Below are 24,527 nucleotides of genomic sequence, written 5' to 3'. Positions count from 1 at the left end.
CACGGAATCCCTGTTTTCCACTAGTGTGAAGTGGAGATGTGGAGAAGAAAGCGCCGAAGAGGAATGATTTATGTGGAAGAGGGAGCTAGGCGGTGGTTGTACGATAGGTGGATTGATGGCAAAGGAAAAGAAGGCAGGCCAGGCTGAAGGAGGAGGTTCGGATCCAAATATAACCTTACATGATGTGTCTTTGTGAAAATGAAAATGAAAAATATACTATGGCAAATACAAAAATGTATTAAGCTATCGAGCGGGGACATAACACTTAGAGGGTTACCCGTAAACAAGAAACACTTAGGTGATTTTTAAGGTGTAAAATAGACTAGCGTTTGTTTTCGAATTAAATACGAATTTGTAAAAATCAATTGATGTAGAGTTTGAGTCTTGCAACTAATTTTCAATCGACTGGGAACTAGTTAGTTCTTAGTTAGTGACACCATCGAATCTCAGTTGCAATCCATGCTGCAACTCACTATTAGCATGTATTACAAAGCAAATCTGATGATTAAAAGTCCTAATTGCAACCTAATTTGTAACTCAATAAATCTTACTTAACCTAACTTGCAACTTAAATGCATGAAACAAAGCGGACGGTGTAGAACTCGACAAAGAACTAAGAACTGGCAAAACCAAAATAAGAAAGTTGCAGTTATGTGTGATTCAGTAAACTATACACGGAACTGGAAACATTGATATATCACCGACACGGACTCCTCTGGAGGATCAGATGAGAGCATGCATGGCCAAGCCAGAGGACAGAGCCTAGCAAACGTCCTAAAGTTGATGCATGAACTAAAGAACTAAAGAACAATCCTACCGTGTTGATCGAGCCATGCATTCATTAAAATTCATGTCATCAAATAATGAGATTGCATAGATGCTATTGCGCGTGCTCTCCTAAAGAAGAGGAATATAATTTAACAATCCGGGATCGGCTTTCCTCCCAATTTCCCAAGCTATAGTTGGAAAAGTCAAAAGTACTAGCTTCCCCACCGCTGCACAGCCCATGCATGCAACCATGCTTAGTTTAGTTTGCACTCAAGTACTGCTGTTGCCATCGTGCTCCACTTCACACCATACTGCAACCAGATATTGGTAATACTACTATTGTTGTACTGAGCAACTTGGTTTAGACATCACATCACATTTAACGACGATCTTAATGATCATCGGCGCCGCTTGTTTGGATGCAGTATGTTTCGACTGGATCCCCTTCCGATTCCAAAGGACAGGACGGGTGGAATTTTGAGTCAAATGAATTTTTGAGTCAAATGAATACCCTAATTCCTATGGGCGATGTCCGCTTCCGTTCAACATCAACAACCTTCCGCTCCCCTATCTATTTATACCTTGCACTGCCTTCACTCCTACACCACCTTGCTCACTCGCTCGCGCACCCCTCTCCTTCGGTCCCTCACAATAGGCCTCTCTCTCTCTCTCTCTCTCTCTCTCTCTCTCTCTCTCTCTCTCTCTCTCTCTCTCTCTCATCAAACGCATTTAGACCGGCGAGCTTCACAGTGACCACGCACGCACGTGCCCATGGCGGCCAGCCCGGTGGTGTGGGTGAACGGGCCGATCGTCGTGGGTGCAGGGCCGGCAGGGCTGTCGGTGGCGGCGTGCCTGCGGGAGCGAGGCGTGCCGTCGGTGGTCCTCGACCGTGCCGACTGCGTGGCGTCGCTGTGGCAATACGGCACTTACGACCGCCTCCGCCTCCACCTCCCCAGGCACTTCTGCGAGCTGCCGGGGATGCCTTTCCCTGACAGCTACCCGGAGTACCCTACCAAGAGACAGTTCATTTCCTACCTCGAGGCCTACGCCGCGCACTTCGGCGTCCACCCGCGGTTCAACACGTCTGTCACGTCGGCGCGGTACGACGACGACGCCGGGCTGTGGCGGGTGCACGCCGAGAACGGGGGGGTCGTTACTGAGTACATAGGCCGGTGGCTCGTCGTGGCCACTGGCGAGAACGCGGAGCACGTCCTGCCGGAGATCGACGGCATTAAGGACTTCTGCGGCCGGGTGTCGCACGTTTCAGAGTACAAGTCAGGTGCTCCGTACAGCGGCAAGCACGTGATCGTCGTCGGCTGCGGCAACTCCGGCATGGAAGTCTGCCTTGACCTATGCGACCACAATGCCCTCCCCGCCATGGTCGCCAGGGACTCGGTGAGCATGCACTCTAGCTTAGCGTATGTGCATGTCCATGTATACATGCATGCAACTCTGACGATGTTTTGTCGACAAGAAGGTCCACGTCCTGCCGCGGGAGATTCTCGGCGTTGCGACGTTCTCGGTGGCTGTCTTCCTCCGCCGGTTCCTGCCGCTGTGGCTGGTGGACAGGACCCTAGTTCTCCTCTCGTGGCTGCTCCTCGGCAACCTCGAGAAGCTCGGGATTAGGAGGCCGTCCAGGGGGCCACTGGAGCTCAAGAACACCAGGGGCAGGACTCCAGTGCTAGATATCGGCGCGCTTGCAAGGATCCGGTCCGGCGACATTCAGGTTGTACCGGGGATCAGGAGGTTTTTCTGTGATGGCGCGGAGCTCGTTGATGGACGCCGCGTCACGGCTGACGCTGTGATAATGGCTACCGGCTACCACAGCAACGTCCCACAATGGCTCAAGGTGTGCATGCACAAGTTAATTTATTGTACTTACAATTAATAGTAGGTGTGCCTTTCTCCTTCAGTTGAAGTTCAGACATTTAGTATCACTCACCATTTAAACTGATTTTTTTTAAAAAAAAATCACTAGCTGAATTCGAAAGCTAAAAGAGGACAAAGAAAGGTGTCATCTACAGAAAAACGATTCCAAAAAGGTTTGTAGTGATGCCTAACAAAGTAGCGCTTTCTAATGCTAATTTGACAGTTAAAAAGATAACGGTAGGTACGTACTAAAAGTGTGCTCTGATAGTTGCTGACTTGAGATTATTGTTTCCCATGGTTAGGGATGTGACTTCTTCACCCAAGAAGGGTACCCAAGGGTGCCATTCCCTGATGGTTGGAAGGGACAGTCAGGCCTCTACTCTGTTGGATTCACAAGGAGAGGCCTCTCTGGTGTCTCCTTAGATGCTGTCAAGGTTGCACAAGACATTGCCATGGCATGGAACAACCAAACTGCCACAACATGCTAGGACTTAACCCTGAGCAACCAGCTAACTTCATATATCTTGTAGTTTATATTGGTCAATAAAACTTTGATAAAATATGGCACTCACCAAGCTGGAAAATCGCTGTACCAAGAATTGTTCACACCCCAACTTGAGACGTGGTTCCAGGTTCTGGACAAACTGTGGCGAACCTTCAAGATTCAGGGCATAGATTATTAAACATTTCGTGAGGACAGATACAGTGCAAACAAGTAATACAACACAATTTTGTTGTACCCATGGGCCTCTTTTATGTACAGAATGGTAATGTAGTATACCGTGTACATCTAACGGTTGGAAGAGAATACAGAGTTTGACATTCATGTGTACTAAATTCAAGTTTATGTATATGGATGGGTAACAATAATCAGATCCAGTTTGACACGATTTCCTATTAGGTTTCATTAAGCCAAGTCTTAATCAAGAATTAATTTATTAATATGCGGTTTTTATGTCATTTATTTTTCAAAAGGAGGTTAAACCCCGGCATCTACATCAAATTGTTACGCGTGTCATTTTTTAATTAAAATTGATGCAAAACAATGAGGCTAGTCAGAGTAGGCTGCTGCGTTTTAATGGACACTGCATCAACTTGATGTTACGGTTGGATTTTGCATGGTGACTTGCGAGAGAGGTGTATAAGGAGACCCCATTTGGTTTTGTGCATTAGAGAAACTGCATGAATTGTACATTGACTGAAGGAAACTCTCAATGGTTTGAAATGTTTAGACAAGTTGTATGAAACATAAGGTATGGAAAAATGTACTGATGAACATACTGTGCTCTATAAATACTTCAAACAACATATCATTGTCACCGGATATACATATCCACCCTATGTTAGAAATAGTGTTTGAGTCGGTTGTTTAGACTCGTATGTATTCAGGACTTCTCCCTATCCCTCTCGATGTACTTCTATATAAACCAAGACAGAAATACAATCTCGGTTATCCGAGCAGAATCAAACCTACCTGATCTTTTACATGGTATCAGGCCGGCCTCTTCGCCGACGAAACTGATCGCCAAAACCCTACGATCCATCCTCTATCTCGCCGCCGCCCCGGTCGTCTTTGGTCGTCGTCTCCATGGCGTCGCCCTCGTCGTCCCAGTCCATCAATCTGGGACAGCCGCCGTCCGACAAACTGACGCGCACCAACTACGCAGGGTGGCGAGCCCAAGTCCTTCCGCCGATCCGGGGTGCTCGCCTCTTCGGTCTCCTTGATGGCAGCGATGCTGCTCCGCCGGAGATGCTTGAAGTCGCGCCCACCGACAAGGAAGCTACGGATCAAACACCCAAGAAAATCAACAACCCGGCCTATGACTCGTGGATATCACGGGATCAGATTGTGCTCGGGTATCTCCATCAGTCGATTGGATCTGAGGTTCTGCCTCACGTTCAGAGAATCGAGACCGCCGCCGGTGTCTGACAGGCGGTTGAGGAGATGTTTGCCTCGCAGTGTCAGACCGAAGTCACGAACTTGCGGATCGAACTGGCAAACACCAAGAAATTACAGATGTCTACTGATGCGTTCCTCACCAAGATACAACGCATCGTCGATGCCCTTGCTGCTGCTGGCGAGCCCATCCGCACCAGGGAGCACATCTCCTTCATCCTGGCAGGCCTCGGAGCGCCCTACAATGCGCTGGTTGCCGCCCTTGGCGCGGTCCCCACGCCGCTCACGCTCCCCTCGCTCTATGCCCAGCTTCGGGCTTATGACCAATGCCAGGAGCTGCTCGGTGGTCCTGCTGCCTCCGAGTTTGAGACTTCCGCCAACTACATGCAACGTGGCGGACGCGGACGCTACAACAACCGGTCTCGCGGTGACTATGGTGACCGCGGTGACCGCGGTGATCGCGGTGACTACGATCGCCGTGACGCGCGCAGGGAGGATAGGCGAGACGATCGTCGTGATGATCGACAGCCGCGTCACGGACACGGTGGCGGGCGTGCACCTCCTGGCGGGAGTCGTGGCCGTGGACGTGGAAGGCGTCGCACTACGCCATGGGTTAAGACCACCTGCCAAATCTGCAACAAAGAGGGTCATGCCGCCAAAGACTGCTGGTGGTGTTTTCAGGATGATGATGACGACTCCGATGACAAGGAAGCTCATATCGCCTCCTATGGTGTGGACACCAACTGGTACCAGGATAGCGGTGCCACTCATCATATCACCAGCGAACTCAACAACATGACAGTCCGGGACAAGTATCGTGGCACTGATAGGGTCAACACCGCCGGTGGTCATGGTATGCCTATTTCACATGTTGGTCATTCAATTGTTCGTACCCCTACACAAAATTTTCATCTTAACAATGTTCTACATGTTCCACATGCATCGAAAAATCTTTTGTCTGTCCATCGGTTTACCCTTGACAATCGCGTGTTCATTGAGTTTCACCCCTTCTTCTTTTTGATCAAGGATCAGGTCACCCGGAGAATTCTTCATAGAGGGCGCTGTGTGGGTGGGCTTTACCCACTCATATCTTCATTGATGTCTTCCTCATCCTCCAAGCATGCATGTGTTGCCGCCAAGCCCTCACAAGCAAGGTGGCACAGTCGTCTAGGGCATCCATCTCTAGTCATAGTTAGACAGATTGTTAGCAAGAATAAACTTCACATTGTTAAGGAGTCTAGTTTAGAGTCAGTGTGTGATTCGTGTCAGCAAGCTAAAAGTCATCAATTGCCATATCCTATATCCACAAGTGTATCCACTGCTCCCCTTCAGTTAGTTTTCTCTGATGTATGGGGTCCTGCGCCTACCTCTGTGGGTTGCCATGATTACTATGTAAGCTTCATTGATGATTATAGCAAGTTTACGTGGATTTATTTGCTTAAGAAAAAATCTGATGCCTATTCTGCCTTTGTTAACTTTCAAAAGCTTGTTGAACGCAAACTTAACACCAAGATCCTTACTGTTCAGTCAGATTGGGGTGGAGAATATGAGAAGTTAAATTCTCTTTTTCAATCCCAAGGCATCTCACACCATTTCTCTTGTCCTCATGCACATCAACAAAACGGTGATGCCGAAAGAAAGCATCGTCACATTGTTGAAGTTGGTCTAGCTCTTCTTGCTCATGCACATATGCCCTTAAAATTTTGGGATGAAGCCTTTCTCACTGCCACCTATCTCATCAATATGCTGCCTAGCATAGTCATTAACAATGACACGCCTGTTCATCGCATCTTAGGAACAAAGCCAGACTACAAGTCCCTTCGTGTGTTTGGCTGTGCTTGTTGGCCCAACTTGCGTCCCTACAATAAACGCAAGCTCGCTTTTCGTTCTACACAATGTGTCTTCCTTGGTTATAGTCCTCGCCATAAAGGGGTTAAATGTCTTGAGGTTAACACAGGCCGTGTCTATATTTCCAGAGATGTTGTCTTTGACGAGGCAGTCTTCCCTTTTCAGAATATGCATCCAAATGCTGGAGCTTTGCTCCGCAAGGACATTCTTTTACTTGACCCTTCTTTGCATAATTTTGAGCATGGGAACGCTTCAATTGATGATCTACATGATGATAATAATCATACTGCTAATCCTGGTTCCAATGTTCCTTTTGATGCTCCACAGATTACTACAGGTCCAAATTCGGATGGTCCAGAAAATTTGGCTAAAAACGGTGCTCAAACCAGCTCAAATGGTTCTTCACATGAAATAACAGGCACAGAGACAAACAGCACAGGATCTTCCTCGGGATCGGTGCGATCCTCCTCGGATCCTGCGTCCTCGGATCGGACGCCGACAGCCTCTGCGCGCCAATCATTGCCTGCGTCAGTGCGCCAGTCACCTGCCACGACTGCCAGCGTCAGCGGGAGCAGCACGTCATCGCCTGGATCTTCTGTGCCGGCGTCTTCTTCCTCGTCTGGCACACACTCGCCCACAGGATCAAATGCGGAACCTGCTGCGTCAGATGCCGCACATGCGGCCGGATCCGATGCTGGCCAGAGTGGATCTTCTGCGCCGCTGTCTCCTGTGCGTCCTCCTGCCACACGTGTTTCGCAGCGCCCTCGTCGCCCTAAACAATATACTGACGGCACGGTACGATGGCTCTTGTCCACTACTACAGATGAACCTGTTAATTTGCAGGCTGCCCTGGATGATCCACTCTAGAAAGCAGCCATGGATGAAGAATTTCGAGCTCTTCAGAATAATCAAACATGGAGACTTGTTCCTCCGCGGGTAGGCACCAATGTTATTGACTGTCGATGGGTCTACAAAGTAAAGCGCAAAGTTGATGGGTCTGTTGATCATTACAAAGACCATCTTGTTGCCAAGGGATTCAAACAACGATATGGTATTGACTATGACGATACTTTCAGTCCAGTTGTTAAAATTGCCACAGTGAGACTTGTCCTTGCTATTGCTGTATCTAGGGGATGGAGTTTGCGACAGTTGGACATCAAGAATGCGTTTCTACATGGTGTTCCTGAAGAGGAAGTTTATATGCGACAGCCACCTGGTTATGAAGACCGAGGAAAACTAAACTATGTCTGCAGACTTGACAAGGCGTTGTATGGACTGAAGCAAGCACCCAGAGCATGGTACTCTAGATTGAGTTCTCAGCTTATTCAGTATGGTTTTGTTGCTTCTAAGTCAGACACTTCGTTGTTCATCTATCATAAGTCTCGAGTCACCATCTATATGTTGATCTATGTGGATGATATTATAGTTGCCAGTTCTTCTTCTGCTGCTACAGATGCACTTCTGAAGGCTCTTAGTGGAGAGTTTGCATTAAAAGTTCTTGGAAATCTTCATTATTTCTTAGGTATTGAAGTTCATCAGGTTGATGATGGCATAGTACTCAGTCAAGCTAAGTATGCTCAAGATGTTCTCAGTAGAGTTGGCATGACACATTGTTCAGGTTCCCCTACACCTCTGTCCTCTTCTGAGAAGATTACAGCCAAGGAGGGAGACATGTTGGGACCTGAAGATATCACAAACTACCGCCGCATGGTAGGTGCTTTACAGTACTTAACTCTTACGAGACCTGATATTTCTTATGCTGTCAACAAGGTGTGTCAGTATTTACATGCTCCTACTACCGTGCACTGGACTGCTGCAAAGCATATATTGAGATATGTGAATCATACACTTAGCATGGGTCTCACTTTTATGAGGTCTAGTTCTACTTTGGTCAGTGCTTTCTCAGATGCAGACTGGGCTGGCTGTATAGATGATCGAAGATCTACTGGAGGGTTTGCTGTGTACTTTGGACCAAATCTGATTTCTTGGAGTGCTAAGAAACATGCTACAGTATCTAGGTCAAGTACAGAGGCAGAATATAAGTCTGTGGCAAATGCAACGGCTGAGATAATCTGGGTACAGTTGATACGTCCAATTTGCATCACTATTTTATATCATAATTTGCTGTTATTCATTGATATATTTCATATTTGGATACAATACTTATGTTATTTCATCTATTTTGCATGATTCATCATTATTGGAGGATCAAGCACCAGAGCCAGGATTCTGCTGGAAAAAGCACCGTCAGAACGCAATATTTCAGAAGATCAACTGTGGAAGGAAATTATACCAAAAATCCTATTTTTCAAGATGACGAAGGAAGCCAGAGGGAGGAGCCAGCTGGACCCAAGGTGGGCCCAGACCATAGGGTGGCGCGGCCATGGCCTGGCTGCGCCACCATGTGGTGTGGGGGCCCCACAGCCCCTTTCGCCTCCTTTTCTTCGCGAAACCCTTCGTCCCGAAAACCTAAGCCACAGAGGGTACCTCACGAAGAGTTACAGCCGCCTCTGCGGGGCGGAGAACACCAGAGAGAAAAGAGCTCTCCGGCGGGCTGAGATCCGCCGGGGAAATTCCCTCCGGGAGGGGGAAATCGACGCCATCGTCACCGTCATCGAGCTGGACATCATCTCCATCACCATCATCATCATCTCCACCATCATCACCGCCGTCTCCACCGCTGGACATCGTCACCGCCGTAGCAATTTGGGTTTGATCTTGATTGTTTGATAGGGGAAACTCTCCCGGTATCGATTTCTACTTGTTGTTGATGCTATTGAGTGAAACCATTGAACCAAGTTTATGTTCAGATTGTTATTCATCATCATATCACCTCTGATCATGTTCCATATGATGTCTTGTGAGTAGTTCGTTTAGTTCTTGAGGACATGGGTGAAGTCTAAATGTTAGTAGTGAATTATGGTTGAGTAATATTCAATGGTATGATATTTAAGTTGTGGTGTTATTCTTCTAGTGGTGTCATGTGAACGTCGACTACATGACACTTCACCATTTATGGGCCTAGGGGAATGCATCTTGTATTCGTTTGCCAATTGCGGGGTTGCCGGAGTGACAGAAACCTAAACCCCTGTTGGTACATCGATGCAGGAGGGATCGCAGGATCTCAGAGTTTAAGGCTGTGGTTAGATTTATTCTTAATTACTTTCTTGTAGTTGCGGATGCTTGCAATGGGTATAATCACAAGTATGTATTAGTCCTAGGAAGGGCGGTACATTAGCATAGGTTCACCCACACAACACTTATCATAACAATGAAGATTATTTAGCCGTATGTAGCGAAAGCACTAGACTAAAATCCTGTGTGTCCTCGAGAACGTTTGGACATTATAAGTAAACAACCCGGCTTGTCCTTTGTGCTAAAAAGGATTGGGCAACTCGCTGCAATTGTTACTCTCGCACTTTACTTACTCGTACTTTATTCAACCGTTACATCAAAACCCCCTGAATACTTGTCTGTGAGCATTTACAGGGAATCCTTCATCGAAACTGCTTGTCAACACCTTCTGCTCCTCGTTGGGATCGACATTCTTACTTATCGAAAATACTACGATACACCCCCTATACTTGTGGGTCATCAAGACTATTTTCTGGCGCCGTTGCCGGGGAGTGAAGCGCTATTGGTAAGTGGAATTGGTAAGGAAAACCTTTACTGTTTGTGCTGATTTTATTTCTGCCTGCTGCTATAAGTCATTATGGAGAGATCTTCTCTTCAATTTCTATTTGGGAAATCTACTACTACTGCAACGGTAGTGGATGAGGCGCCAGGTGAGGAAGTGATACCATATAAAATACCTATGAAAATTATTGAACGTGTTATGGATAACCGCTATGAAGGGGATGGAACTGTCCACCTTGGAGATCATTTATTGTTCTTACATGAATTATGCGGTTTATTCAAGTGTGCAGGTATTGCTATGGATGAAGTGAGGAAGAAACTATTCTCTATATCGCTGTCTGGTAAGGCGGCGCATTGGTATAAATTACTGGATAATGGGGATTCTCTTGAATGGAATGATATTGTGCCCCGGTTTTATTCTAAGTTCTATCCTCCAAGTGAAATTCACAAGGATCGGAATCGCATATATAATTTTTGGCCTCGTGATGGAGAGAGTATTGCCCAAGCTTGGGGGAGATTGAAATCTTTAATGCTCAAATGCCCCATTCATGAGCTTCCTGGTAATGTTATTATTGATAATTTCTATGCAAGACTTTCTTTTCAAGACAAGACCTTGCTGGATACTTCTTGTTCTGGATCATTTACACGCAACAAAGAAGAGTTTAAAAGGGACCTTCTTGATCGGATCCAAGAAAATACTGAAGGTTGGGAGAACGACAAGGATAGAGAATCAGGTATAATTTATGATTATAAATGCATTGAAGCTTTTATGGATACTGATAAATTTCGTAATATGAGTGCTACATATTGTCTTGATTCTCAAGTTGCCGCAAATCTTTATAAAGCTTTTGCCTCTCATTATGAATTGCCAAAGAAGAATTTTGATAAGTATCATGAACCGTATAAAGATAAAATTGATTCATCTATTAATAAATGCGTTTAGTTGAAACTGCTGATCATATTATTCCTGAAGCTTATATTGAAAAAACTCCTTTCCCTGCTAAAATGAAGGAGTACTCTGTTATAAATAGTGCGGTTCATAAAAGTGAAAAGAAACCTGTAGAACCTGAAGAACAAATAAAAGTTGAACCTGCTGTTGCAATAGTTAAAGATCTTGTGACTGAAAATGTGGAGGATGGTCATATTATTTTCTGTGAAGATGCTTCTAATATTGTTTCACATCCTAATAAACCCAAACAAGTTAGTGTTCCTATGCTATCTGTTAGAATTGGTGATCATTGCTATTATGGTTTATGTGATATTGGTGCAAGTGTTAGTGCTATTCCTTATGAGCTTTACACGGAGATTATGCACGAAATTGATTCTTGTGAACTTGAAGATATTGATGTGGTTATTCAGCTGGCTAATAGAGAAACTATTTCTCCAATTGGTATTGTTCGAGATGTGGAAGTTTTATGCGGTAAGATTAAATATCCTGCTGACTTTTTGGTACTTGGTTCTGCTGCTAGTGATTATTGTCCTATCATTTTTGGTAGACATTTTCTAAATACTTGTGGAGCTATTATAGATTGCAAGAAAGAGAAAATTTTGACTAAGTTTGCTGGTGAATTTTATGAGTTTAACTTCTCTAAATTTACCAAAACTCCTTATAAAGCTGATTTGCCTAGTGATGATTTTAAAATGGAGCAGTGTGCATCTATTGTTCTTGTTCCTAATAATCCTTTGCAGCAACATTTGGAGGATAGCGAGAGTGAAGTTTTTAGGAAAGAAAGAGATGAGCTTGAGGAAATTTTTCTTCGCCAACCTATTCTCAAGCATGATTTACCGGTGGAAGATCTGGGTACAACACCGCCACCAAAGGAAGATCCTGTTTTTGAATTAAAGCCTTTGCCTGATAATCTTAAATATGCTCATATTGATGATAAGAAAATATATCCTGTTATTATTAGTTCTAAGCTTTCAGAGATTGAGGAAGAAAGGTTATTGGAAATATTGAAGAAACACCGAGGAGCTATTGGCTACACTCTTGATGATTTGAAGGGGATTTCTCCTTCTATTTGCCAACATGCTATTAATATGGAAGATGATGCAAAGCCTGTCGTTGAACATCAGCGTCGTCTAATTCCGAAGATGAAGGAAGTGGTAAGGAATGAGGTATTAAGACTTCTTGAAGCTGGTATTATATATCCTATTGCTGATAGTAGATGTGTTAGTCCTGTGCATTGCGTTCCCAAGAAAGGAGGAATGACTGTTGTGCCTAATGATAATGATGAGCTCATCCCTCAAAGAGTAGTTGTAGGGTATAGAATGTGCATTGATTTTCGAAAAGTTAATAAAGTTACTAAGAAAGATCATTACCCTTTACCATTTATTGATCAAATGCTAGAAAGATTGTCTAAAAATACTCATTTTTGCTTTCTTGATGGTTATTCTGGGTTTTCACAAATTGCTGTTAAAACTAAAGATCAAGAGAAAACCACTTTTACTTGTCCTTATGGAACTTATGCTTATAGGCGTATGCATTTTGGTTTATGTAATGCTCCTGCTACTTTTCAAAGATGCATGTCTGCTATTTTTCATGGCTTTTGTGAGAGTATTGTGGAAGTATTCATGGATGATTTTTCCGTCTATGGGAATTCTTTTGATAGTTGCTTGCGAAACCTTGATAAAGTTTTGCAGAGATGTGAATAAACTAACCTTGTTCTTAATTGGGAGAAATTCCACTTTATGGTTAATGAAGGAATTGTATTGGGACATAAAATTTCCGAGAGAGGTATTGAAGTTGATAGAGCTAAAGTTGAAGCAATTGAGAAGATGCCCTATCCGAGGGATGTTAAAGGTATTCGTAGTGTTCTTGGTCATGCTGGGTTTTATAGGAGATTTATTAAAGATTTCTCCAAGATTTCAAAGCCTCTTACTAATCTTCTTCAAAAAGATGTACCTTTTGTTTTTGATGATGATTGTAAGGAAGCTTTTGAAACTCTAAAGAAAGCCTTAACAACTGCTCCTGTAGTTGAACCTCCTGATTGGAACTTACCATTTGAAATTATGTGTGATGCTAGTGATTTTGTTGTAGGCGCTATTCTCGGACAGCGAGTAGATAAAAAACTGAATGTTATTCATTATGCTAGTAAAACTCTTGATGCTGCTAAAAGAAATTATGCTACTACTGAAAAGGAATTATTAGCTGTAGTCTTTGCTTGTGATAAATTTAGATCTTATATTGTTGATTCAAAAGTTACGATTCATACTGATCATGCTGCAATTAGATACCTTATGACAAAGAAAGATGCTAAGCCGAGGCTTATTAGATGGGTACTTCTTTTGCAAGAATTTGATTTACATATTGTAGATAGGAAAGGTGCTGATAATCCTGTCGCTGATAATTTGTCTAGATTGGAAAATATTGTTTATGATCCTGTTCCTGTTAATGATAGTTTTCCAAATGAACAATTGGCTGCAATAAAGGTGAGCTCGCGAGACAGTCCTTGGTATGCTGATTATGCTAACTTTATTGTTTCCAAGTACTTGCCTCCAACCTTTTCAGCGCAGCAAAGGAGGAAATTCTTTTATGACTTGAGGCATTATTTCTGGGATGACCCACACTTATATAAAGAAGGAGTGGATGGTATTATGCGAAGATGTGTTCCCGAATATGAACAACAAGAGATATTGAGTAAATGTCATGGTAGTGCTTATGGAGGACATCACGCCGGAGAAAGAACCGCGCAAAAGGTTCTACAATCAGGTTTTTATTGGCCAACTCTCTTCAAGGATGCGAGAAAGTTTATTCTATCTTGTGATGAATGCCAAAGGGTTGGTAATATCTCCAGACGTAATGAAATGCCTATGAATTATACTCTTGTTATTGAACCATTTGATTGTTGGGGATTTGACTTCATGGGACCTTTTCCGTCTTCAGAAGGTAACACTCATATACTTGTTGCTGTTGACTATGTTACTAAATGGGTGGAAGCCATACCTACAAAAAGTGTTGATGGTGAGGCCTCTTTAAGAATGCTTTTAGACATTATTTTTCCTAGATTTGGAGTGCCTAGATATATTATGACTGATGGAGGTTCTCATTTTATTCATGGAGGTTTTAGAAAAACTCTTGCTAGGTATGGTATTAATCATAGAATTGCTTCCGCTTATCATCCTCAAACTAGTGGGCAAGTAGAATTATCAAATAGAGAGATTAAATCTATCTTGCAAAAGACTGTTAATAAAACTAGAAAGAATTGGGCTAGTAAATTGAAGGATGCACTATAGGCTTATAGAACTGCTTATAAAAATCCCATGGGAATGTCACCTTATAAAATGGTTTATGGGAAAGCTTGTCATTTACCTTTAGAACTAGAGCACAAAGCTTATTGGGCTGTTAGAGAATTAAATAAAGATCCTAAACTTGCCGGTAATAAGAGGTTGTTGCAATTGAGTTCTCTAGATGAATGGAGAAGTGAAGCTTATGAAAATGCTAAACTCTTTAAAGAGAAAGTTAAAAAATGGCATGATAGAAGGATTATCAAAAGAGAATTTAATATTGGGGATAAAGTCCTATTGTATCGGTCTTCTCTCAGATTCTTTGCAGGGAAATTACTCTCGAAATGGGAAGGACCATATGTTGTCGAGGAGGTGTATCGTTCAGGAGCAATCAAAATTAGCTCTATCCAAGGCAATGCTACGCAAGTGGTGAATGGACAAAGACTCAAGCATTATATCTCAGGTGATTCTTATAATGTTGATGTTGATATTATTCAAGTGGAAACACCGGAGGCTTTCATCAAAGGGCAAATTGACAGTCCGCCAGAACTCGACTTTGAATAGGTAACAGAACTGGTAATGAAAAGTACGCAATTTACTTTCTGAACAATATTTTTGCTGTTTTTGGAAAATATGAAAAATTACGAGTTCGAAACGGAGTGGAAAGGACGCACGAGGGCGTGCCACCATAGGCCGGCGCGGCCTGGCCTGGGCCCGCGCCGACCTATGGTCTGGCCGCCTCGTCGCCCCTTTCCGACTCTGGTTCGATCTGGTACTTTCCTTTTGTCGTGAAAATTTTTGCTATATAATCCCCCGGACCCCTGGAGGTCCGTATATCATTTTCTCGACGTGTTTTGTTTCAAGCTGTTTCTGCCAGGATTTGCTTCGGATCTAGAGCCATCATGTCTTCGTTGGAAACTCCGAAGGACAGCTCCTGCAAGGATGTTGGCAACTTGTACATGGAGGAGCTGAGGATGCACCCCAAGGAGTTGCTGCTCGTTGAAGGAGAACTGCAGATCAAGGATGTCCAAGGTCCTAAAGGAGAAGGAAGCTTGGAAGACAGGATGGAGAAGCTAGAACAAGAGGTTTTCAAATACAAGAAGATGGCTGAGCATGAGGTGGATATCTTCCACAGGATTGTGTCTGAACTCATTGCTGAACATGAGAAGGAAACTGCAAAGCTTTGGGGCAACATCCTCTCACTTCACGACACCACCAACAAGCTCCAAGCACAACTCTATGACGTTCAGAATCAGAACTGTGAGTATGAAAACAGGTTTAAATACATAAGCCGTGCTGCTAGTTTCAGGATTCCCGAGACCAAGATGCCGTTCCTTGATGGAGAGCCTCTTCCTTGGAAGCTTGATGACGGGAGTTCATCATCACCATCTCCGCAGGAGTAACTCACCATCGGTATTGGCATCCCCTTGGTTTGTTCCAAGCTTGGGGGAGTGCCGCGGTATCACATTATCACTACCTTTTACTTTTTATTGTCAAGTAGTGTCATATCATGAGTAGGGAAGTTATCATATAAGATGGGTTGCAGTTTGGAAGTATCTCTCCTTTAGTTGGTTATCTATGTATCCCTTGGTGTGAGTTATCGTTATGGAATATTAATGAGAAGTCTTATCATTTACATATTGCACATCTTATTTTAGTTTGCAATCTCTATTATATGATTCATCTTGTCATTAGTATTGGTATCACTTTGGGAGCATTGAATAAATCTATTTGGTTTTGGCAAACTTAGCATTGGTCAATAGCAACAACACTTTGAGGTTTAAGTAGAAAAGAGAAATACATGTAGTTGTTTCATTGTCTTTCTTTCTTGTTAGCTCATAGCTTATTATTCTGAAGTTAAAATTGTTTGTGCTTACAAGGAAGATGCATGATTGTTTCTATCACATGTATATTTGTTTGTTTCCCTCAACTCTTATGCTTGCTAATTAACCTTGCTAGCCAAAAACCTGTACTGAGAGGGAATACTTCTCGTGCATCCAAACCTTAGCTCAAACCTATGTCATTTGTGTCCACCATACCTACCTACTGCATGGTATTTTCTGCCATTCCAAGTAAATACTTCATGTGCTACCTTTAAACAATTCAAAACTTAGTATCTCTTATTTGTGTCAATGTTTCATAGCTCATGAGGAAGTATGTGGTGTTTTTATCTTTCAATCTTGTTGGGCAACTTTCACCAATGGACTAGTGGCTTCATCCGCTTATCCAATAATTTTGCAAAAAGAGCTGGCAATGGGATTCCCAGTCCCAAATTAATTAAATTAAATAGACACTCCTCCATGGTATGTGATTGATGGACGGCACCCGAAGATTCGGTTAGCCATGGCTTGTGTAAGCAAAGGTTGGGGGGAGTGTCATCATCATAATAAAACTAAAATAAAAAGGCACTCCTTCATGGTATGAGATTGTTGGCAGGCACCCGAGGATTCGGTTAGCCATGGTTTGTGAAAGAAAGGTTGGAAGGAGTGCCACACAAAATGAAAATAAAATGGGAGCCGCTCTTTGAAGGTTGTCTGGCAAGGGGGTTAGAGTACCCGCTACCAGTCGTTGACAACAACAGACACCTCTCAAAATGTTACTTTTATTCTCTTTATATGATTTCAAAACTAAAAAAGCTCTAGCACATGATTTAATCCCTGCTTCCCTCTGCGAAGGGCCTGTCTTTTACTTTATGTTGAGTCAGTAAACCTATTTCCCTCCATCTCAAGCAAGCATTTGAGTAGTTGTGATCAAACCATTATATTGTGATTTGCTTCATCATGTCTTTTATTCTTCCTTGTTTAGTACAAGTTTTATCTGAATGAATATAACTTTGAAAGTTATCAATGATTATGAGGAGACTATTATGATTGAGTATGCAAGTTGTGCCATATAAACTTTAACATGAGAGCGCTGCTCGATAGATAAATATAACCTGTTAATTGTTCTCTGACCAAGAACGAAGTTTGCCATCACCAATTATGATTTCTTATGCACCTTTATTTGTGATTACCTTATACTTGTTTCAAGTTGAGTTATATGAGGAAGTTGTTTACTATAATGTCTTGTGTGAATGAATATGATGCTTCTTGTCCGTATTTTATTTATCGACTCTTCACTCCATAAACATGTGGTCCTGTTTACCGAGTTCAGTTTCGCTTGGGGACAAGCGAAGTCTAAGCTTGGGGGGAGTTGATACGTCCAATTTGCATCACTATTTTATATCATAATTTGCTGTTATTCATTGATATATTTCATATTTGGATACAATACTTATGTTATTTCATCTATTTTGCATGATTCATCATTATTGGAGGATCAAGCACCGGAGCCAGGATTCTGCTGGAAAAAGCACCGTCAGAACGCAATATTTCGGAAGATCAACTGTGGAAGGAAATTATACCTAAAATCCTATTTTTCAAGATGACGAAGGAAGCAAGAAGGAGGAGCCAGCTGGACCCAAGGTGGGCCCAGACCATAGGGCGGCGCGGCCCATGGCCTGGCCGCGCCACCATGTGGTGTGGGGGCCCCACAGCCCCTTTCGCCTCCTTTTCTTCGCGAAACCCTTCGTCCCGAAAACCTAAGCCACAGAGGGTACCTCACGAAGAGTTACAGCCGCCTCTGCGGGGCGGAGAACACCAGAGAGAAAAGAGCTCTCCGGCGGGCTGAGATCCGCCGGGGAAATTCCCTCCGGGAGGGGGAAATCGACGCCATCGTCACCGTCATCGAGCTGGACATCATCTCCATCACCATCATCATCATCTCCACCATCATCACCGCCGTCTCCACCGCTGGACATCGTCACCGCCGTAGCAATTTGGGTTTGATCTTGATTGTTTGATAGGGGAAACTCTCCCGGTATCGATTTCTACTTGTTGTTGATGCTATTGAGTGAAACCATTGAACCAAGTTTATGTTCAGATTGTTATTCATCATCATATCACCTCTGATCATGTTCCATATGATGTCTTGTGAGTAGTTCGTTTAGTTCTTGAGGACATGGGTGAAGTCTAAATGTTAGTAGTGAATTATGGTTGAGTAATATTCAATGGTATGATATTTAAGTTGTGGTGTTATTCTTCTAGTGGTGTCATGTGAACGTCGACTACATGACACTTCACCATTTATGGGCCTAGGGGAATGCATCTTGTATTCGTTTGCCAATTGCGGGGTTGCCGGAGTGACAGAAACCTAAACCCCCGTTGGTATATCGATGCAGGAGGGATCGCAGGATCTCAGAGTTTAAGGCTGTGGTTAGATTTATTCTTAATTACTTTCTTGTAGTTGCGGATGCTTGCAAGGGGTATAATCACAAGTATGTATTAGTACTAGGAAGGGCGGTACATTAGCATAGGTTCACCCACACAACACTTATCATAACAATGAAGATTATTTAGCCGTATGTAGCGAAAGCACTAGACTAAAATCCCGTGTGTCCTCGAGAACGTTTGGACATTATAAGTAAACAACCCGGCTTGTCCTTTGTGCTAAAAAGGATTGGGCCACTTGCTGCAATTGTTACTCTCGCACTTTACTTACTCGTACTTTATTCAACCGTTACATCAAAACCCCCTGAATACTTGTCTGTGAGCATTTACAGGGAATCCTTCATCGAAACTGCTTGTCAACACCTTCTGCTCCTCGTTGGGATCGACATTCTTACTTATCGAAAATACTACGATATACCCCCTATACTTCTGGGTCATCAACAGTCTCTTCTTGCAGAACTTGGAATCAAGCTGTTTTAGAAGCCGTGTCTATGGTGTGACAATTTAGGAGCCACATATTTGTCAGCAAACCCGGTTTTCCATGCAAGAGCTAAACACATCGAGATTGATTTTCATTTTGTTAGAGAAAGAGTGATGAAGAAGCAGCTTGACATAAGGTTCATTCCTTCCAAAGATCAAGTTGCTGACGGGTTCACAAAGCCACTTCCTGTAAGAAGTTTTGAGGAGTTTAGATTTAATCTCAACTTGAGAAAGTTGTGATTAAGGGAGGGTGTTAGAAATAGTGTTTGAGTCGGTTGTTTAGACTCGTATGTATTTAGGACTTCTCCCTATCCCTCTTGATGTACTTCTATATAAACCAAGACAAAAATACAATCTCGGTTATCCGAGTAGAATCAAACCTACCTGATCTTTTACACCCTAATGTCCGTTGGTTTCACCGTTAGCAAATATCCCACCCTGTCAACAAAAATGAGGAGTGTTGGAATTGCCCTTTAGCTAGGTTAATCTAATGGCTAGATGGTGCGTAGCCACTACCCATGATAGCAGGCTATTTTTCTTATATCCCCAAGTCTCAAACAGTGTAAACCTCCGAAAGGGTATTGTGGTATTGTTTAATTTAAGTCATCCTACCTCTAATCTGAAACAAGTGTCGTTTAATCTCAGTTGTCCTTGTGTTGCACTCAAGAAAATGTTTCATCCTTGGGGCTCAATGGAAGCACAAGCCTTAAAAAAATATGAGGAGGAGGAGGAGCTAGAAAGATCAAGGAAATGTCTAGGCGAGACATGTGAAATTAAAAACCTTTGTCAAATTAAATATTTTATTGATACAGAAATTTATAGCACTAGTAATGAGCTATGCTAAGGACACCACCACTAATAGAGAATACCTTATAGGGGTCATGTGATCTGTGGCGTGGTGTGGGCATTTTTGGTGGGCCGCCGGTAGGGGTCTAACATTGGCATGCCCAAAAACGCCATTGTGAAATTACGGTTAATGAGCCGATGAATAGTGGAGTATTTTGTTTCCTTAAGTTATTGTAGGAGAATCCTGAAGGTACTGTAGAAGAAGGAATCTACCACTAGAGTGTTACGGTGGGAAAACTACTGCTCAAGAATGCCAGTTTATGTATTTTTGAAAACTTACGGTTGGACAATTACCATCGGAGAATGCCTATTGACACTAGTGGAGAAGAGGCCTTTGGTCCCAAGAAAATGTCCCAGTGCTGAACCAAACCGGGTCCAATGGGGGCATTGGTCCCGGTTCGTTTCTGCCCAGGACGACCCCACCCGCTGGCGCCTGTCCTGTAGTGGCCTTTGGACCCGGTTTGTAATACAAACCGGGACTAAAGGGTCCACCGCAGGGCGCGGCAGACCGTGTCAGTCGTGGGGAACCCTTTAGTCCCGGTTTGTATTACAAACCGGGTCCAAAGGCCCCCCTCTGGCTATATAACCTTGCCCCTGCCCAAGTGTGAGCCACACTTGGCCATTTTTTCACTATCTTCACAAGAGGGGTGTATTGCTTTCCTCTCTTCTTCACATGCACAAGAGGTGTTCGATGAAATGCTTAAGAGGATTTGCCACTTGAGTTTACACAAATCAAGCCACGCTTAACTTGCTTTTTTCTTCTTCATCGAGGTTAACAACTTTATCCTTTTCATCTGCAATTGATAAAATGCATGTGTATATATACATCGTGATGTTCTGTAATGGTTTTGATCAGCTTAATTATATCATGCAGATGAATCGGCAATGGATGTACATTGACCGACGGTTTGACGAGTTCACTGCGGGCCTGGATAATTTTATGGCCGTGGCGGAGGCAAACAAACATGGTGGCTTCATGTATTGTCCATGTGTGGACTGCAAGAATACCGTAAATTACGCTCACTCGAGTCTCATTCACAGCCACCTTCTGCGATCCGGTTTCATGCCCAGTTACTATTGTTGGACCAAGCACGGAGAAAGAGGGGTTATGATGGAAGACAATGACGAAGAGGAAGAGGATGATGACGGTTATCCCAATTTCCCTGAATACGATGATACTGCAGAAGGCAATGAAGACAATGAAGTAGAAGATCAAGAGGCACCAGATGAGCCTGCTGATGATGATCTTGGCCGGGCCATTGCTGATGCAAGGAGAGAATGTGAAACTGAAAAGGAAAGGTTGGCCTTCGACAAGATGATAGAAGATCACAACAAATTGTTATACCCAACTTGCGAAGATGGCCATAAAAAGCTAGGCAAGACACCGGAATTGTTGCAATGGAAGGCGTAGAACGGTGTCACCGACTCGGGATTTGGAAAGTTGCCGACAATAATTAAGAGAAAGCTTCCAAGGGGTAATGAATTGCCCGCCAGTACGCATTTAAGCGAAGAAGATTGTCTGCCCTCTAGGATTAGATGTGCAAAAGATACATGCATGCATTAATGACTGCATCCTCTACCGCGATGAGTACGAGAATTTGGATGCATGTCCGGTGTGCACTGCATTGCGGCATAAGATCAGACAAGATGACCCTGGTGATGTTGAGGGCGAGCGCCCCAGGAAGAGGGTTCCTGCCAAGGTTATGTGGTATGCTCCTATAATACCACGGCTGAAACGCTTGTTTAGAAATAAAGAGCATGCTAGGTTGTTGCGATGGCACAAAGAAGACCGTAAGAAAGATGTGATGTTGAGGCACCCTGCTGATGGCTCCCAATGGAGAAAAATCGATAGAGAGTTCCCAAACTTTGCACAGGATGCAAGGAACTTACGGTTTGGTCTAAGTACAGATGGCATGAATCCTTTTGGAGAGCAGAGCTGCAACCATAGCACCTGGCCTGTGACTCTTTGTATATATAACCTTCCTCCTTGGTTGTGCATGAAGCGGAAGTTCATTATGATGCCAGTGCTCATACAAGGCCCGAAGCAACCCGGGAACGACATTGATGTGTACCTGAAGCCATTAGTCCAAGAACTTCTACAGCTGTGGTCCCTAGCAGGTGTACGTGTGTGGGACGAGCACAAGCAGGAGGAATTTGACCTAAGAGCGATGCTTTTCGTAACCATCAATGACTGGCCTGCTCTTGGTAACATTTCAGGACAGTCAAACAAGGGATACAATGCATGCACACACTATTTACATGAGCTCGAACGTGATTATTTGGAAAAAGGTCAGAAGGTCGTGTACCTGGGGCATCGTCGATTTCTTAGGATTACCCATCCCGTAAGAAAGAAAGGCAAGCATTACAACGGTGAGGCTGATCACCGGAGGAAGCCTCCCCATCGTGATGGTGTTGATATATTTGGTATGGTCAAGGATCTAGATGTAATATTTGGAAAGGGTCCTGGCGGACGGTCTGTTCCGAATGACGATGCCGGACACGCGCCCATGTGGAAGAAGAAATCTATATTTTGGGATCTACCCTATTGGGAAGTCTTAGAGGTCCGCTCTTCAATCGATGTGATGCACGTGACGAAGAATCTTTGCGTGAACCTGCTAGGCTTTCTGGGTGTGTACGGGAAGACAAAAGATACACCAGAAGCACGGGAGGACCAACAACGTTGGAAAGACCCCAAAAAGCTGCATGAGAGAGTTAAAGGACGTCATTTATCCAGCTACGCTCTTACAAAAGCAGAGAAGGAAATATTTTTTGAATGTCTTAGTAGTATCAAGGTCCCGTCTGGCTTCTCCTCCAATATAAAGGGAATAATAAATATGGAGAAGAAAACATTCTAGAACCTGAAGTCTCATGACTGTCACGTGATAATGACATAGTTGCTTCCGATTGCATTGAGGGGGCTTCTACCGGAAAATGTTCGACTGCCCATTGTGAAGCTATGTGCATTCCTCAATGCAATTTCTCAGAAGGTAATAAATCCAGAAATTCTACCGAGGTTGCAGAATGATGTGGTCCAATGTCTCGTTAGTTTTGAGCTGGTGTTCCCACCATCCTTCTTCAATATTATGACACATCTCCTCGTTCACCTGGTCGATGACATTTCCATTCTTGGTCCTGTGTTTCTACACAATATGTTCCCCTTCGAGAGGTTCATGGGAGTCTTGAAGAAATATGTTCATAACCGTGCTAGGCCAGAAGGAAGCATCTCCAAGGGCTATGGAACAGAGGAGGTCATTGAATTCTGTGTTGACTTTATTCCTGACCTTAAGCCGATTGGTGTTCCTGAATCGCGGCATGAAGGGAGACTAAGTGGAAAAGGCACGCTAGGAAGGAAATCAATGATATGTAGGGACGGGATTTCTTTGACTCAAGCACACTACACAGTTCTACAAAGTTCCACCTTGGTGGCTCCGTATATCGGTGACCACAAGAACTTTCTACGCTCCTTAACCCGGGGCGATCGAACGATTGGATTAGACGTGAACACATGTCGACTTTTGGCGGTTGGTTGCAAAAACATCTCCTGAATAACAAACATATTGAAGATCAGTTGTACTTGCTGGCCCGTACACCATCTTCGATCGTAGTGACTTTCCAAGGGTACGAGATAAATGGGAATACATTTTACACGATCGCCCAAGATAAAAAGAGCACCAACCAAAACAGTGGTGTCCGGTTTGATGCAATAATGAATGAAGGCCCAAATGACACATATTATGGTTACATAGAGGATATATGGGAACTTGACTATGGACCTTCTTTTAAGGTCCCTTTGTTTAGGTGCAAATGGGTCAACAAAATAGGAGGCGGGGTTCAGGTAGACAAGTTGTATGGAATGACAACAGTGGATCTCAACAATCTTGGGTATAGAGACGAACCATTCGTCCTAGCCAAGGATGTGGCCCAGGTTTTCTATGTGAAGGATATGTCTACCAAACCAAGAAAAAGGAAACATAAGGAAACAAATACATCAAACGATGAGCCAAAGCGCCACATAGTTCTTTCTGGAAAAAGAAACATCGTGGGAGTGGAGGACAAGACAGACATGTCAGAAGATTATAATCAGTTTGATGAAATTCCACACTTCAGAGTGAACATTGATCCAAGCATCAAGTTAAATGATGAAGATGCTCCATGGTTACGGCCGAAGAAGATTAATTAAATGATGAAGATGCTCCATCATCAAGTTAATTGAAGAATGTTCATGGCACAAATGAGTATCTCAACATGGCAATCAATTTCCCATTTATTTTTGTGTAATCATGTAACTGTATGTAAGATATTAAAAGTGGAGATGCGCCACGGGAGATTTCCCAACCATTTCCCCAACACTGTTAGATGAGATGTAGTCGTTCAGGGGCTTGCAGGAAAAAATTCCAAGGCACAGTTTCTGAAGATGTCGTAGGGCGTGTGCACCAACGACATCTTCGAGAAACTGTGCCACGGGAGATTTCCCAACCCTTTCCCCAACACTGTTAGATGAGATGTAGTCGTTCAGGGGCTTGCAGGAAAAAATTCGAAGGCGCAGTTTCTGAAGATGCCGTAGGGCGTGTGCACCAACGACATCTTCGAGAAACTGCGCCACGGGAGATTTCCCAACCCTTTCCCCAACACTGTTAGATGAGATGTAGTCGTTTAGGGGCTTGCAGGGAAAAATTCCGAGGAGCAGCTTC

The 24,527-nt window shown here is 43.6% G+C and overlaps 1 protein-coding gene and 1 pseudogene across 2 annotated transcripts; both read left to right on the top strand.

Moving 5' to 3' along the window:
- Positions 1 to 1,399: 1,399 nt before the first annotated feature.
- On the top strand, positions 1,400 to 3,501 carry LOC127333511 (probable indole-3-pyruvate monooxygenase YUCCA9). Of its 2 annotated transcripts, XM_071825147.1 has the most exons (4): positions 1,400 to 2,163; positions 2,246 to 2,617; positions 2,747 to 2,810; positions 2,940 to 3,032. In XM_071825147.1, the coding sequence occupies exons 1-4, from the start codon at positions 1,540 to 1,542 to the stop codon at positions 2,945 to 2,947; spliced, it is 1,068 nt and encodes a 355-aa protein (XP_071681248.1). In that variant the 5' UTR covers positions 1,400 to 1,539; the 3' UTR covers positions 2,948 to 3,032. The 2 variants fall into 2 exon arrangements, with proteins under 2 accessions (XP_071681248.1, XP_051215843.1); XM_051359883.2 differs by lacking the exon at positions 2,747 to 2,810 and having other exon boundaries at positions 2,940 to 3,501.
- Positions 3,502 to 7,258: 3,757 nt separating this feature from the next.
- Positions 7,259 to 24,029, top strand: LOC139835592 (uncharacterized; annotated as a pseudogene).
- Positions 24,030 to 24,527: the final 498 nt, after the last annotated feature.

Source organism: Lolium perenne, chromosome 2, assembly GCF_019359855.2.
Source record: "Lolium perenne isolate Kyuss_39 chromosome 2, Kyuss_2.0, whole genome shotgun sequence".
Lineage (NCBI taxonomy): Eukaryota > Viridiplantae > Streptophyta > Magnoliopsida > Poales > Poaceae > Lolium > Lolium perenne.
This window is presented reverse-complemented; position numbering and strand designations above follow the sequence as displayed.

Coding starts and splice junctions, on each gene's coding strand:
- LOC127333511 (XM_051359883.2), top strand. CDS start 1,540: ATGGCGGCCAGCCCGGTGGTGTGGGTGAACGGGCCGATCGTCGTGGGT. Junction 2,164..2,245: donor CCATGGTCGCCAGGGACTCG/GTGAGCATGCAC, acceptor GTCGACAAGAAG/GTCCACGTCCTGCCGCGGGA. Junction 2,618..2,939: donor ACGTCCCACAATGGCTCAAG/GTGTGCATGCAC, acceptor TCCCATGGTTAG/GGATGTGACTTCTTCACCCA.